Source organism: Sinohyriopsis cumingii, chromosome 6, assembly GCF_028554795.1.
Source record: "Sinohyriopsis cumingii isolate HCF-2022 chromosome 6, ASM2855479v2, whole genome shotgun sequence".
Taxonomy (NCBI): Eukaryota; Metazoa; Mollusca; class Bivalvia; order Unionida; family Unionidae; genus Sinohyriopsis; species Sinohyriopsis cumingii.
In genome coordinates this window covers 73,570,644-73,583,509 of record NC_142966.1, presented here as the reverse complement: position 1 = coordinate 73,583,509, position 12,866 = coordinate 73,570,644, and the positions used below count along the sequence as shown (strand labels likewise).

Here is a 12,866-nt window from a genome sequence, read left to right as displayed (position 1 = left end):
AATATCTGATGACAGAATTTCAGACCCTTCATCATTAAAGGCATCATTATTTATAAAATCTGGTATTTCATTGGAACTGATTCCAGAAAAATCGTTTTCACTTCCAGACAAATCACTGTAATCAACAGACAAGGATGACATCACCATGACAAAATCAGGGAATTTGCTTCGTAAAATACAAAATTTCACCTCCGTTATCATCTATTATAAATGCAAGAAAAGCCATGATTTCCCAACAATTACTCCACCAATCATTAAGCCTTTCAGATTTGTATTATATACTTATCCACTGTAAATATTGTTGCAGTTACTAAAAATAAAAAATCTTACCTCATTTTAATTATGTTTTTAGGTCCACTGGTCAGAGATGGAAAGAAATTATGGGGTGACTTGTTCATCCTTAGATGTCTATCATCTCGCAGTTTATTATCACTATTCTTCCCAAACCACTTGAAGGTTTGGCATGAAATTTTACATATTCTTTCATACCAAGATCTGATTGGTCTAATCTTACATTGATATTGCCATGTCATTCAGTATGGCTGCCACACCGGTCATCTTGAAAATCCTATTTGCTATTTCTGAATGGATGGTCATATGAGCCTGGGGTTTTCACTGAAAGACTTCCTGTCATGTCTAGCTGGTTCCAAATGCAAATAGTGCTGTGATGGTAGTCATGTTGAAAATCTTTTATTGCTACTAGTCACATTTTCACGTGAATACCTCTTATGATACCTAGTTAGTCCCAAATTAAAATGGTACCAGTTTTGCATGCAATAAGGCAGCCACTATTGATCTTGAGAATATTATCACTATTCCTCCTGAATGGATGATCATGTTGATGACATTTTTTTTATATAACCAAAAGGCTTCTTATAAATAAAAATGAAGTCAGTCTTGCATCAAGTATGGTTGCTTTGATTGTCTTCTTTAAAATCATGTTAACACTACTACTCCTGACTTGGTAGTTTTATTATCATGATTTTGTATCTTTAAATCAAAAGACTTAATAATATCCAGTTGGTTCTAAATGAAAATGGTGCTAATCTGATACCTAATATGGTCACCACATTGACCAGTTTGAAAACAGTGTTGTCGCTCCAGAATATCAAACATGGTTTCAGCACTCTGTAGTTCAAAAGGAAAAAAAAGTTTGGAAAGGAAAAAGGTCTTGTATTCCTGGAAATTCTCTTTGGCCTATAGAGCATCAGTCCCTTTGAGGAATTATGTTTGTTGTTGATAGATACAAAGTACTTTTATTGTGTTTAATTTTTTTGCTAAAAATCAGAGTTCGATACATTTGAAATTGACATGCATTCTGATTGGTCATGGATTAGAGTCTGTGTCAGTGACATGCTGTCAAAAGAACTGGCACTCTTGTGATGTCATGGGATTCCTTGTAATGTAATGTTTACCATTGGCTCATGTCTACATTCAGCAGGTCTTTATTCGATATGGGATTTTATTTTATGCTAAGCAGTGCATTACTTGATTTTCTAATTAAAATAATATTGTTATTTCACTGTAATGAAAAAATAACTATTTTTTCACTACAGGAACTACTTTTTTGGGGTCAGAACCTTTGATTTTCTGTTTTAATAAAAAAAAAACAATTATACATTGATGAATTACTTGTGGTTGTTTTCTTAATAATAATCCCTGTCTGTTATCGTTGAAACTTGTAGTTTCTTATTCTGGAAATATCAGATAATTTTTATCAATCTGATGTGGAACTAATGTTGTGCACAGATACACATAGCACAGAAAAACATGTACAGTAAACAGCTGACATTACCGTAAGACATCTGCTAATTCACCGTGTCACAAACTTTAGGTAGCCAACGTATGTGAGCATAAAATAAAAAGAATATTTGCTTGAAACGAGTGAATAATGGATACGTTTCATCTCGTGGGTGAAAAACTCTAGTATTTTCACTTGTGGCTTTGCCGCCCGTGAAAATAGAGTTTTTCATCCACTCGATGAAATATATCCATTATTCACTCGTTTCAAGCAAATATCCTCTATGTATTGGACAGGATGTGACTTCATTTAGCCAGTGAAAACAAACAATTGATATCCCAAGTGGGATACAAAAAAGTCTGTTGCTGTAAATGATAAGAGCAGAATAGGATGAATTTAGAAAATTACATGGCATCATATTAGCCAGTGAAAAGATTCTCATTGCAGATTTGAGCGCTAATTATTGGTTACTGCATTTGTATGGGAAAATACGAATAAGATTTTTTCTTAGTAATACTACATGACCTTGAGAGTCATGGGTCATGTCATTCTGATTTACGTTTTCAGAAAATTCAAGATGAATAAATGTAAGTGTATTTGTTGCCATTCTTAATACCAGCATATGATTATACCCTGTCAATTGCATGCTTACATGCTCGCTATTGGAGGGATCTCAGCTTTGACCTGCATCTTACAGTGTATGGCTATAATCACTAGCCTAACAATGTGTCAGAATAGTTAAATGGGGGAAAATTGCAAAGCAGATGTTGCATGACCGTCTATTTAGCCAGTGGAAATAATAATTTTTTATCATCTTGGCTTATTGGCTCTGATGCCCTTAGTTTCCTTCCAAAACATTCAGTTGCATTTTTTTCTCGAATTTAGTGTTTTGACAGACCTGTAAAATGGTGTCTCAGATAGATATGATAGCCCTTGGCCTCTGTATAGTTTTCTGTGCTTTTTTTAAAACCCACTGGTCATAGTCAGAACCATTCTGTTTGTGAAAAGTTCTTTCTCAATATTTTTCAATTAACTGTTTAAATGATTATATTGGTATTTTCAATTACTGCATCTCATGTTTGTTGTTGTTATTGCGAATATCACATTTATTCGTTTGCTTGTTTTAGAGACTTAGTGAACTCGTCCACATCGTTAACTTTTATCATTTCTACTTTCAAATGGACAAATCTAATCAACCAAAAGTATCTACAACATGAATGTACATGGGTTGTGTATTTACTATTGAACAATACTGTTTCAAAACAAGTATCATAAATAAGTTGTTGTTGTAGGGTTTAGCACCATTTTTTCAGCACACGATAGGCTATACATGGCGGCCTGTATTAATGGTGGAGGAAGAACCCGAGAAAACCCCAGAAAGAACCACCAACCCACGAGACGCTACTGGCAAGCTTTCTCACATACCCACATTAGCTGAATCCAAGACTCAAACCCACGCAGACAGAGGTGAGATGGCAGTGATCTGTAACAGAGTCATACATAAGTTTTTGGACTTTTACTGTTTAGTCAACAGTGAGGCAGTGGGGGCATGCATGTTTCTCTTTTGACTGTATTCCCCCATCACATTACATTAGGTATACTAGCCTGCAACCTTGAGAATCCAGCCCTACTAAGAGATGAAAATTTGTCTTTCCCTATCTTTATCAATAGACAAAGGGCAATAACCCTTGCACATTACCTCACTACCATCAATGACATCTGGGAGCCAGAGTAACAGCCTCAAAAAATCAACATCATTGAAATGAAGGCTGTCATCATTTCTGAAAAGATTGCCTCTGAGGCAATAATGGTTTTCATTTGGTCCAGCAACTCTGGTGGTTACCTATCTCCTCAAACAGGAAGGTACCAAATCACTCGACCTGTGTGTCCTGATTTGGCAATTTCTACGTGGGTGCAACAATCTCCATATCAACATGCAAATCAGACACGTTCCTGGCAGCATCAGTGTATTGGTCAAGAATCAATCCAGAGGTGGTCTCGTCCTTTACACGGAATGGTCCCTCCATGAATTGGTCCTCACTCGGATTTCAGCACTTTGAGGGTACCCGAGTATCAACCTCTTGGCAATTAAGTGGAATCACAAGCTACACAACTTTGTCCAGTTTCAGATTTAAAAGCTCTGGATGTTGATGCACTGTCAATCATTCGAGAGGGTTTGTGGGCTTTTGCCTCCCCTCCCATGGTGCTGATACTGAAAATAACCCAGAAGGTATGGGGTCAGAATGGCAAGATGATTCTGATAGCCCCTCTCCAATCGGTCAAGCCTTTGCACACTGATCTACTCTTTCTAGCGATAGTACACCCAGGAAGATTCTGGCCAACCTGAATCTTCTCCAGCATCCACTGACACAGGTGGTGCATCTCTACCTGGACCACCCTCTTCTACTTGGCAATGGGGGCCCCGAGTGGCCGAGTGGTCTAAAGCGCTGTCCGTTACGGATCACTGCCATCTCACCTCTGTCTGCGTAGGTTCGAGTCTCGGATTCGGCTAATGTGGGTATGTGAGAAAGCTTGCCAGTAGCTTCTCATGGGTCGGTGGTTCTTTCCAGGGTTTTCCCGGGTTCTTCCTCCACCATTAATACTGGCCGCCATGTATAGCCTATCATGTGCTGAAAAATGGCGTTAAACCCTAATCACAACATCACATCTACTTGGCAAGCTTGGCTCTTACCAGGATAGCATTGTGAGTCAAACAATTCAGACTTTTGTTTATGTAGAGAATCTCAAGAGTACACAACTACATCATCCCTCTGTGTTCCTCTATCCCTCAACTTACCAACTTTTCTCTGGCTCTTAGAGGAGGAAGAGTTGAGCCCTAATTGCTACCAAAGACTACTGCCCTGTGATATTGGACATATTACAGCATCATGGGAAACGTGTCTTAAAACTTCTACCCTACATGCTGATAAAGTCACTATCGTATAGATCATGTTTCCTGATAGCTTTGGCTTCTGCATGCAGGGTAAGTAGTCAAACAGTCATTACTTCCATAGCCAGGTTGAGAACAGCAGCCATGCAAGATCATGTTCACGCTCTCAAACACTAACTTGCAGTACACAGAGATGAGTTGTGGTACATACAAGTACTTCTTCCTTTCGGTGTGAGCCTGAGTACAGGATATCATCTTTCAGTCCCGGGGGGGGGGGGGGGGCCAAAGTGGGTTGCATGTTTGGTGTACTCAAACATCTCACCAATCAGAATTGCCACATAGCATACTGCTCCGGAATTTTGAGCAATCCCTGTGAGCCAGAACACAGGATATCATGCTTCAAGCCCTTCATGGCTGAAGTGGATCATACACTTGGTGTACTCAGACGTCTCACCAGATCAGAGTAGACTCACAGAGATTACTGCTCAGAAGTTTTGAGCAATCTCTGCGAGCCTCACATTCAAATGCACATTCAAACCCAAGATATAATGGAAGTTGAAGGCTGGCTGGCAGAGCCAACCTTTCTCAAGCCTCCATTTCAGAGATTTGGTGTCACAGAGGCAACCTAGAATATAGTGGGTCCAGTGACACAGATGGCCACCAGATCCAACTGGAGCGATCAACACAGCCTGTTAGCTTTGCTACATTTACAAGTGAAACATTTGCTGGTAAGATTTCAATAATCGTCTTATTAACTGTTAGGGTCACAGGTCAAATCACCATAGGCTGTGTTGCTTATGTAGTTAGAAGAACGGGTTATGATTCATATGGGGAATTCAGCCATTCTTTTCTTGAAGGATACCCAAGATGGGTGTCCGATGCTCAGCATCCCCTCCTACTACTTTTTCTCTTAATGCGATTGGGGAAGGTATTTGAAAAAGAAAGCAGATTTTAAGTAAATTGTATCTCTGCGAATACTTGCTCAATCATATTACTTAAACACCCTCCCAACCACCCAAAATGCGAGCATCCTTGTTAGTATCTCGCTCAGCTAGAAACTGGCAACACCTGGTGGTCTCCAGGGAAGGTAATGGGCAAAAGTTATTGTCCTTTGTCCATTGATATAGATAGGGAAAGACAAATTTTCATCTTTTAGTAGGGCTGGATTCACGAGGTAGCAGGCTAGTAATGTGATTGGGTAAGTATTTTTAGAGAAAAATGATTTATTTAAAATTTGCTTTCACAGACACTAGAATAATTTTTATTTATAATAAATGCTATAATGACTGTCCATACATCCAATATAAATTTTTTTTACAGCTTATGAAATGGCCATATTTCCTGTTAGGGAAGTAACATTGAATATCTGGATAGATTTAAAATCAGTTGGATTGATTTAGGTCCTATCCTAAGGTCAAAAGACATATGGCATTAAGTAATACTGTTGTGAAAATGTTAAAAGGGTTGTGGAAATTATCTTCTGTTTGATGCCTGCCCTCTTCCATCCTTCTGTCCATCCATCTGTAGGTTTGATTAAATTTTGTTTTTATTCACTGTATATGGTATTAGTATTCCATCGACTGTTATGTATATCTATATTATGTGTTTAACCTTTGTCCATGATTGTAGATTGTAGGGTCTATTTGTAAACAACATATTACTTTGCTAACTTTTGTTCATGATTGTAGATTATACTTGAAGATAATTATTTTTTAGCAACATGTTTTCTTGGATTTGAGTTTAGGACATTGGTTTTTCCCTCTGGAAAAAATAAGGTCTTCTTGATGCTTCTCAGGTATTTGCTAAAATTTAAGCAAACAGACCTGACCTTGTTTACAAATTTGATGGACATTTCCATTTGAAATGATCCTGGTCCTGTGCATTTTGTTGTGTCATAAGTCAGGTGACAGTTTGTATATTAGGAAGAAGTAAACAGTTACTCATTCCTATCTTAATATCAGTCTTTCAGTTGTGTTCACTAATAATTTAAGAGGAATTATTTATTTAAATTATTCATTAGAATTACAAAATGCCTATTTGACATTTTGTGCTTAAACAGTACTTTGGAAATATTGTGAACTCATTCAGAGATCTGGATTATATTGTGATACATCAAGACTTTCGGCACATCAGCTTATTCAAGGATAGTGGTACCTCGGCACATCCAAAATCTGGAATTCATTGGAGCACCATACTTTTCAACTTTGTGATAGAACTTTAAGAATAATTTGGGATTTAATTCACAAAGCTGTAAGTTCCTTTTAAATTTTCCTTTTTTATTCTAAGGAAATTATTTGTTGACTTTTAATAACTTTATGGTTTAACTTTTTGGTCACTTAGTTTAAGACCATAGGGCCACAACATGGCACATTTCTAGCCATGTATACATTTGCATGTAACCCTGCATGATAAGTATGTGAAACACCAATCCAGCTATTAAAAAAGCTGTTGAAGTTTTGAGCTAGATGTGAAAGATCTGGGACAACATTCTTTTAGACATGATACCCTACAAATTATTCCACATCGGTATGCATAACTGGCATTTTTATCAGGGTTATAACATCATATCATAAAATTTATGTGACACACTGAAATAACAGGACCACTCTGGTGACTTAAGTGGTTAGAACTTCTGCCTCAGATGTGGGAGGTTGCAGGTTCAAACCATGGCCAAGTCAATCCAGAAACTTTAAAAAAAGGTACTTGCAGCTGCCTCGCTTGGTGCTTTACATTAAGAGCTTAGTGTTGGTCAGCCTAGTGTCAGGATATTTAGTGTTGGTTGGCCTGGTGTCAGGATATTTAGTGTTGGTTGGCCTGGTGTCAGGATATTTAGTGTTGTTGGCCTGGTGTCAGGATATTGTGACAGGGTGGGACATGATGCTGCATGTCTTCAGCATGATGCCTTAGTGCTAGACATCACTATAACCTGCCACACTGCAGACATCATAGCGATATGGCAAGAAAAACCTGTTAAAGCTATTATAAAAATCCAATTTACACACACACACATACACACAGAAAGAACACTTGTCAACTAATCGTGGTAATACAATCTTATGCCTGTGTCTATTACACATAAATTTATGTACTTCATTCAGTAACAAGGGTGATATGGATCATTGTCTCATCTTTGTTTTGTTGTTAATTGGCTGCAAAAAAGTGACATTGGTTTGACACCAGTGCTGATATCATTGCCAAATAATCACTTGAAAAAAATTATTTGCAGGTAATCAGGATTACACTAGATGTTACCAGTGTGGTGGTGGCCTTCGCAACTGGGAGCCCGGCGACAACCCATGGATAGAACATTGCAGATGGTATCCCATGTGTCCACATGTTCAGAAAGGCAAAGGCCAGAGATTTGTCAATGCTGTACTCAAAAAACAGTCTGAATTGGTATGAAAATAAACTTGAAGACACTTGTAAATCTTGATATATCCCAAAACATGAAATACATCAGACTGTTCCAGAATATAATGTAGACAGTTTCGTCTTTTTTCTTTTCAGTTTGAGTACTATCCAATTTATATATGGAGCATGCCATCTTCTGATATTGTCCATCCATCAGTACATCAGACCCTTATTCCATTCCATGCAGTCACTTGTGGACTTTTTTAGAGATACTATCACCAAACTTTATGTTGTTGTTTTTGTTGTAGGGTTTAATGCCATTTTTCAGCACAAGATAGGTTATACATGGCTGTCAGTATCATTGGTGGAGGAAGAACCAGGAAAACCCCAGAAAGAACTACCAACCCATGGGAATCTACAGGCAAGCTTCTCACATACCTACATTGACCGAACCCAAGACTCGAACCCATGCAGACAGAGGTGAGATGGCAGTGATTCGTAACAGTGACTGCTTTATACCACTCAGGGGCCCTCCAAACTTCATGAGTAGCTTGCTTGTTGGGCAATGAAGAAAGCACATGATTTGGGGCTCAAATGTTAAAAGGTAAAGTTCTTGGGCATTGAAAGAAGGAAAACTTCTTCCACCCAATCACTTGGCTTACAAATGGCTTTGCATTTAAGATGAAAGAGACCCAAATTTATTTTGGGGTCCAAAGGTCAAGGGCACTGATATAAAGAAGAAAAATAGTTTCTGCAGATATGTTTTATTTCTTTATCGCTCACATTGACCATATTTTATTGGCTTGCATGTGGAATAAGGAAGACACCTATTCCTTTTTGGAGTCTGGTTCAGAAGTCAGGGTCACATTTTCTCAAAGAATGGCAAATGATTTCAAAAGGTTTTGAGTTTTGTGACCACAGTTTGACTAAACCTTGTAGATGGCTTCCATTTTGAGACTAACAAGGCACCTACCAGTTTTGGAGTTAAGAAAAATGCTTCCTCAAAATGACTTGACATTGCAGTCATATAATTTAATGCTTTTTATGCTCTTATTGAATCAGTTATTGTAGATCTGTCATTTCTTAAAAATACTTTGTACAGACAGGTTCATGGGTATTCCATTTCTGTTACACGTGTCTCTTGGTTCCAAAAGCATGCAATATGTGAATATTTATGCTGTGTTAATTTCATGTCTGTTACAAATTACTTGGGGGCCCAAAGTGGCCTAGTGGTCTAAAGCGCTCACCGGTATGGATCACTGTCATCTCACCTCTGCATGGGTTCAAGTCTTCTGTTCGGCCAATGTGGGTAAGTGAGAAAGCTTGCTAGTAGCTTTCTCGTGAGTTGGTGGTTCTTTCTGGGGTTTTTCCTGGTTCTTCCTCCACCAGTAATACTGGCTGCCATGTATAGCCTATCTTGTGCCGAAAAATGGCATTAAACCCTACCACAACAACAAGAAATTACTAGCTGCCTTTCTTAGTCATAAAACAAGCAATTTAAGAAGCTCTTATTTATCAATTTTTATGTTGTCTTTAATTATTAAGCAAATATGAGCCTATGTTTTGCTTTTTCAATAAGAAAAAATAGGATCCATGTTAATGTAAGGGGGCATACTTGCATCATTTAACGGAAAAGCTAGTGTACATTTGCAGATGTGTCACATAAATGTAGTCATAAAATATTTAGTTGATGATATGAGATAAATGACATTACAAGGTGCATATCTAGCTCAGTGGTGTCACTCAAATCACCACGAGGGCCACATGAGGACATTAGCCCAAGAACCACATCACTGAAACCTTTTCATATAGTGAAAGCAGATCATTTAAAAGGTAGCCGTTTGAAATGTTGGAAGCAAGAAGAAATTTTTTATAAAAAGTGGCTGGCTGTGAAGAAAAAATCTGCATTATTAGTTTTTGTACAAAATTCCAGATGTCATTGCAGTCCACAGGAAATATATCAGATTTCATATGTTTGAGCCCCCTGCTCTAGAATAAGACGAACTTATCTTGTACATTGTGAATTTAAAGATATCCCTGTCTAGTGGGCAGGAGTGGAGCAGACAATTTATTTAACTATGTATTTCTTTTCTTCTAGATGGCAAACCAGAGAGCAGATAGCAGAATGAAAGCACAATATGGTATACATGAGAATTTTTCTTCTTTCTTAAAGGAAAAATTGCCAAAATGAAGTGTAACTGTCAGAATGATTGTCTTGGTGGCATCATTTTGTGGGCAAGTTTAAATTGATATTCAGTGGTTACTGTGTCTTTTTCAGGTCCAGAAGGTGTGATTTTGAATCCTACCATTGGATTGGCTTGGTCACCTACTGTGGTGCATCCCATGCAAAACACAGAACCATATTTCATTTTTATTCAATCACATTTGAAAGACTTCATGGATTTAAACCAAATTTTGTATGGGGCTTTACATTGACAAGTCCTAGTAGGTGGGGCTTTACATGGACAAGTCCTAGTAGGTGGGGCTTTACATTGACAAGTCCTAGTAGGTGGGGCTTTACATTGACAAGTCCTAGTAGGTGAAGATCAGTTTTAATAATTTTCTGACAAAATTTACGGCTATGACCTCGGTTTATCTTCCTTTGCTCTGTAATTGCCTCCTATAGGTATGGCATCTGTGTTATATAGACCCATTTTCTAATTATGTGAATAATTTTTGTTTTGGCTTGCATCCCACTCTGAATAGACTGGGTCACTGAATGTACTTAATGGTTATTGAGTCTAAAGGCAATGTTCAAGATGCATATTATTTTGAACAAAAGTCAAAATTGGTTACATCAGATATGTTAAATTCCAGTGTTTTACTTTATTTTATTTTCGTAATGTATTTTGCAAAGATTCATATACTGTTCACCATGTCTGTCTTGTATATATGTATCTGTATTTGGGATCCATTCAGTGACTTGAAAATCTTAATTGATCGATTGAAACCTTATCTGGCATCATGTTTATTGATACACAGGTTTGCTTGTCAGAAATTCCCTTGAAATGGAATTAGGGTAAAGGCTTATTTATTGATAAAACCTATAACATATTCAAATTTCGTCATTGTGCATCAAAATTTGTAAGTTATAGCCTTTGTTTGACCTAGAACTTTATCTTTGCATATAAACTGTCCATTTATGTATCACTAATAAATGGTTAAATGTTAGGAAATGTCCATGGTTTGGTCTCTTTTGACCTTAAATAGGCCCTTGATGTTGTAGATCATAAACTCCACTGCAAATAAACTTGGAACTCAAGGATTTTATCAGTTTATCTGGAAGTAAGACACATTTACATTTATTTAGAAGGGTTTTACTTCTGAAAAGTTTGGGCAGTTTTTCCTTTGGTAATTTCAGAACTCTTTTTAATAGCACTATAGACTGTTGTGGGAAATGTAATGACATTTTTGGCTCTCTGGTCTTAAACAAAGTAATAGAACAAAGCAAAAGTCAGCAAGTTTTGTAAAATTCAACAAATAATTTATTTCCCTAGAATACAAAGTGAAAATTATTAAGAACTCACAGTACTTCAAATTAAATAAAAAAAAAGTCCAAAAAGTTCTATCACCAGACCTAATTAATGAAGTTCTAATTAAATTCCAGTAGTGTTTGAAATAAGATCCAGCACTGAAGGCACTGATATGCCTGTAGTCTTGAATGTACTAATGTACCAGTAGCCTGAAGTGTGATGAAGTACAAACAATCTTTTGATGAATCGCAAATTTATAATCCAAGTTGTTGGAATTCAGTATAATTCCAACTTAATGTCTCTCTCCAAAAATATTATTGAGCACTTTGTAGTTCCAGAGAATAATAATTTGAATGAACAGTTCTAGCCCAAATCAAATACTGAACACAATAATAAACTGATTTCTGCTTCAGCTGTTATTGCAGGTAATAAATAAATTCTCCAGTAAACAAGATTATAAAACCCTCCACTTGACCTAAATCACAATGAGCATTTTACCAAATTTTTTTTATTACTTAATGGAAACTTCCATTCTAGAAGATTCGGTTACTCAAATTATAATCAAGAATGTGATGAACATAACATACAGCAGGTCAGTCTATGTGGGAATACTAATGTCCTTGACTCAGATTAAGATAATGATCCTAATATTTATGCTACACTCAGAGAAAGATTGACTCTTCGCTGGTAAACAATGAACTTGATTTTGGACAAGGTCCGCTACAAAATACTATTAAACATAGTAGATAGTGAATGTGCCAGTCTGATATCAAATATAGCCACCATGACACCCATCTTGAAAATCTTGTTATTGTTACTCCTCCAATATGGTAAATTAGAGCTTCACCAAACTGGGTTTGCAGCTTTAATGTTGAGGCGACCTCAAAGTCCTTCTGTGCTGTAAATTAGAAAAGATATGGCCTCTGCCTAATAACTTCCACTTCTGCAGCTTAATTTTCCCAAGATATGTTGGATTTCAACCAAATTTGGCATACAGCTTTACATTGATGAGACCTCAAATGGAGGACTTACAGAGTACCATGACCTTGAATGGATGACATACAGAGTACCATGATCTTGAATTGATGCCTTACAGAGTACCATGACATTACTGAAGGTGTGCCTGTCCTCCTGAACTTTCTTTCGACATCACAACTTTAGCAGGGTTTTCATCCAGATTTGACATGCTGCTTTATAAATATCTATCAGAGGATTAGGTTCACTTTACTCTCTAAACAGCCCTAATAAATTTTCATGGATAGACTTATCTCTGTCATAAAGTGTTACAAAACCAATGAGTTCATATTGGTACTCCTGAGACATCACAAGCATGTGCCACAACATTTTAGAGATGTAGCTCTCAGAAGGGAAGAAACTAGAGTGGACTTTGACAATGTATGTGTACTCTGAC

General features: G+C 37.1%; 1 protein-coding gene across 1 annotated transcript in view; it reads left to right on the top strand.

Moving 5' to 3' along the window:
- Positions 1 to 7,816: 7,816 nt before the first annotated feature.
- LOC149797206 (uncharacterized) overlaps positions 7,817 to 12,866 on the top strand; it is a 35,958-nt gene continuing 30,908 nt past the window's right edge. Inside the window, exons 1-2 of the mRNA XM_089961895.1 lie at positions 7,817 to 8,027; positions 10,081 to 10,123. Of these exons, the coding sequence (XP_089818021.1) occupies positions 7,956 to 8,027; positions 10,081 to 10,123 (115 nt within the window). The 5' untranslated portion in view covers positions 7,817 to 7,955. The remainder of the gene's footprint in view (positions 8,028 to 10,080; positions 10,124 to 12,866) is intronic.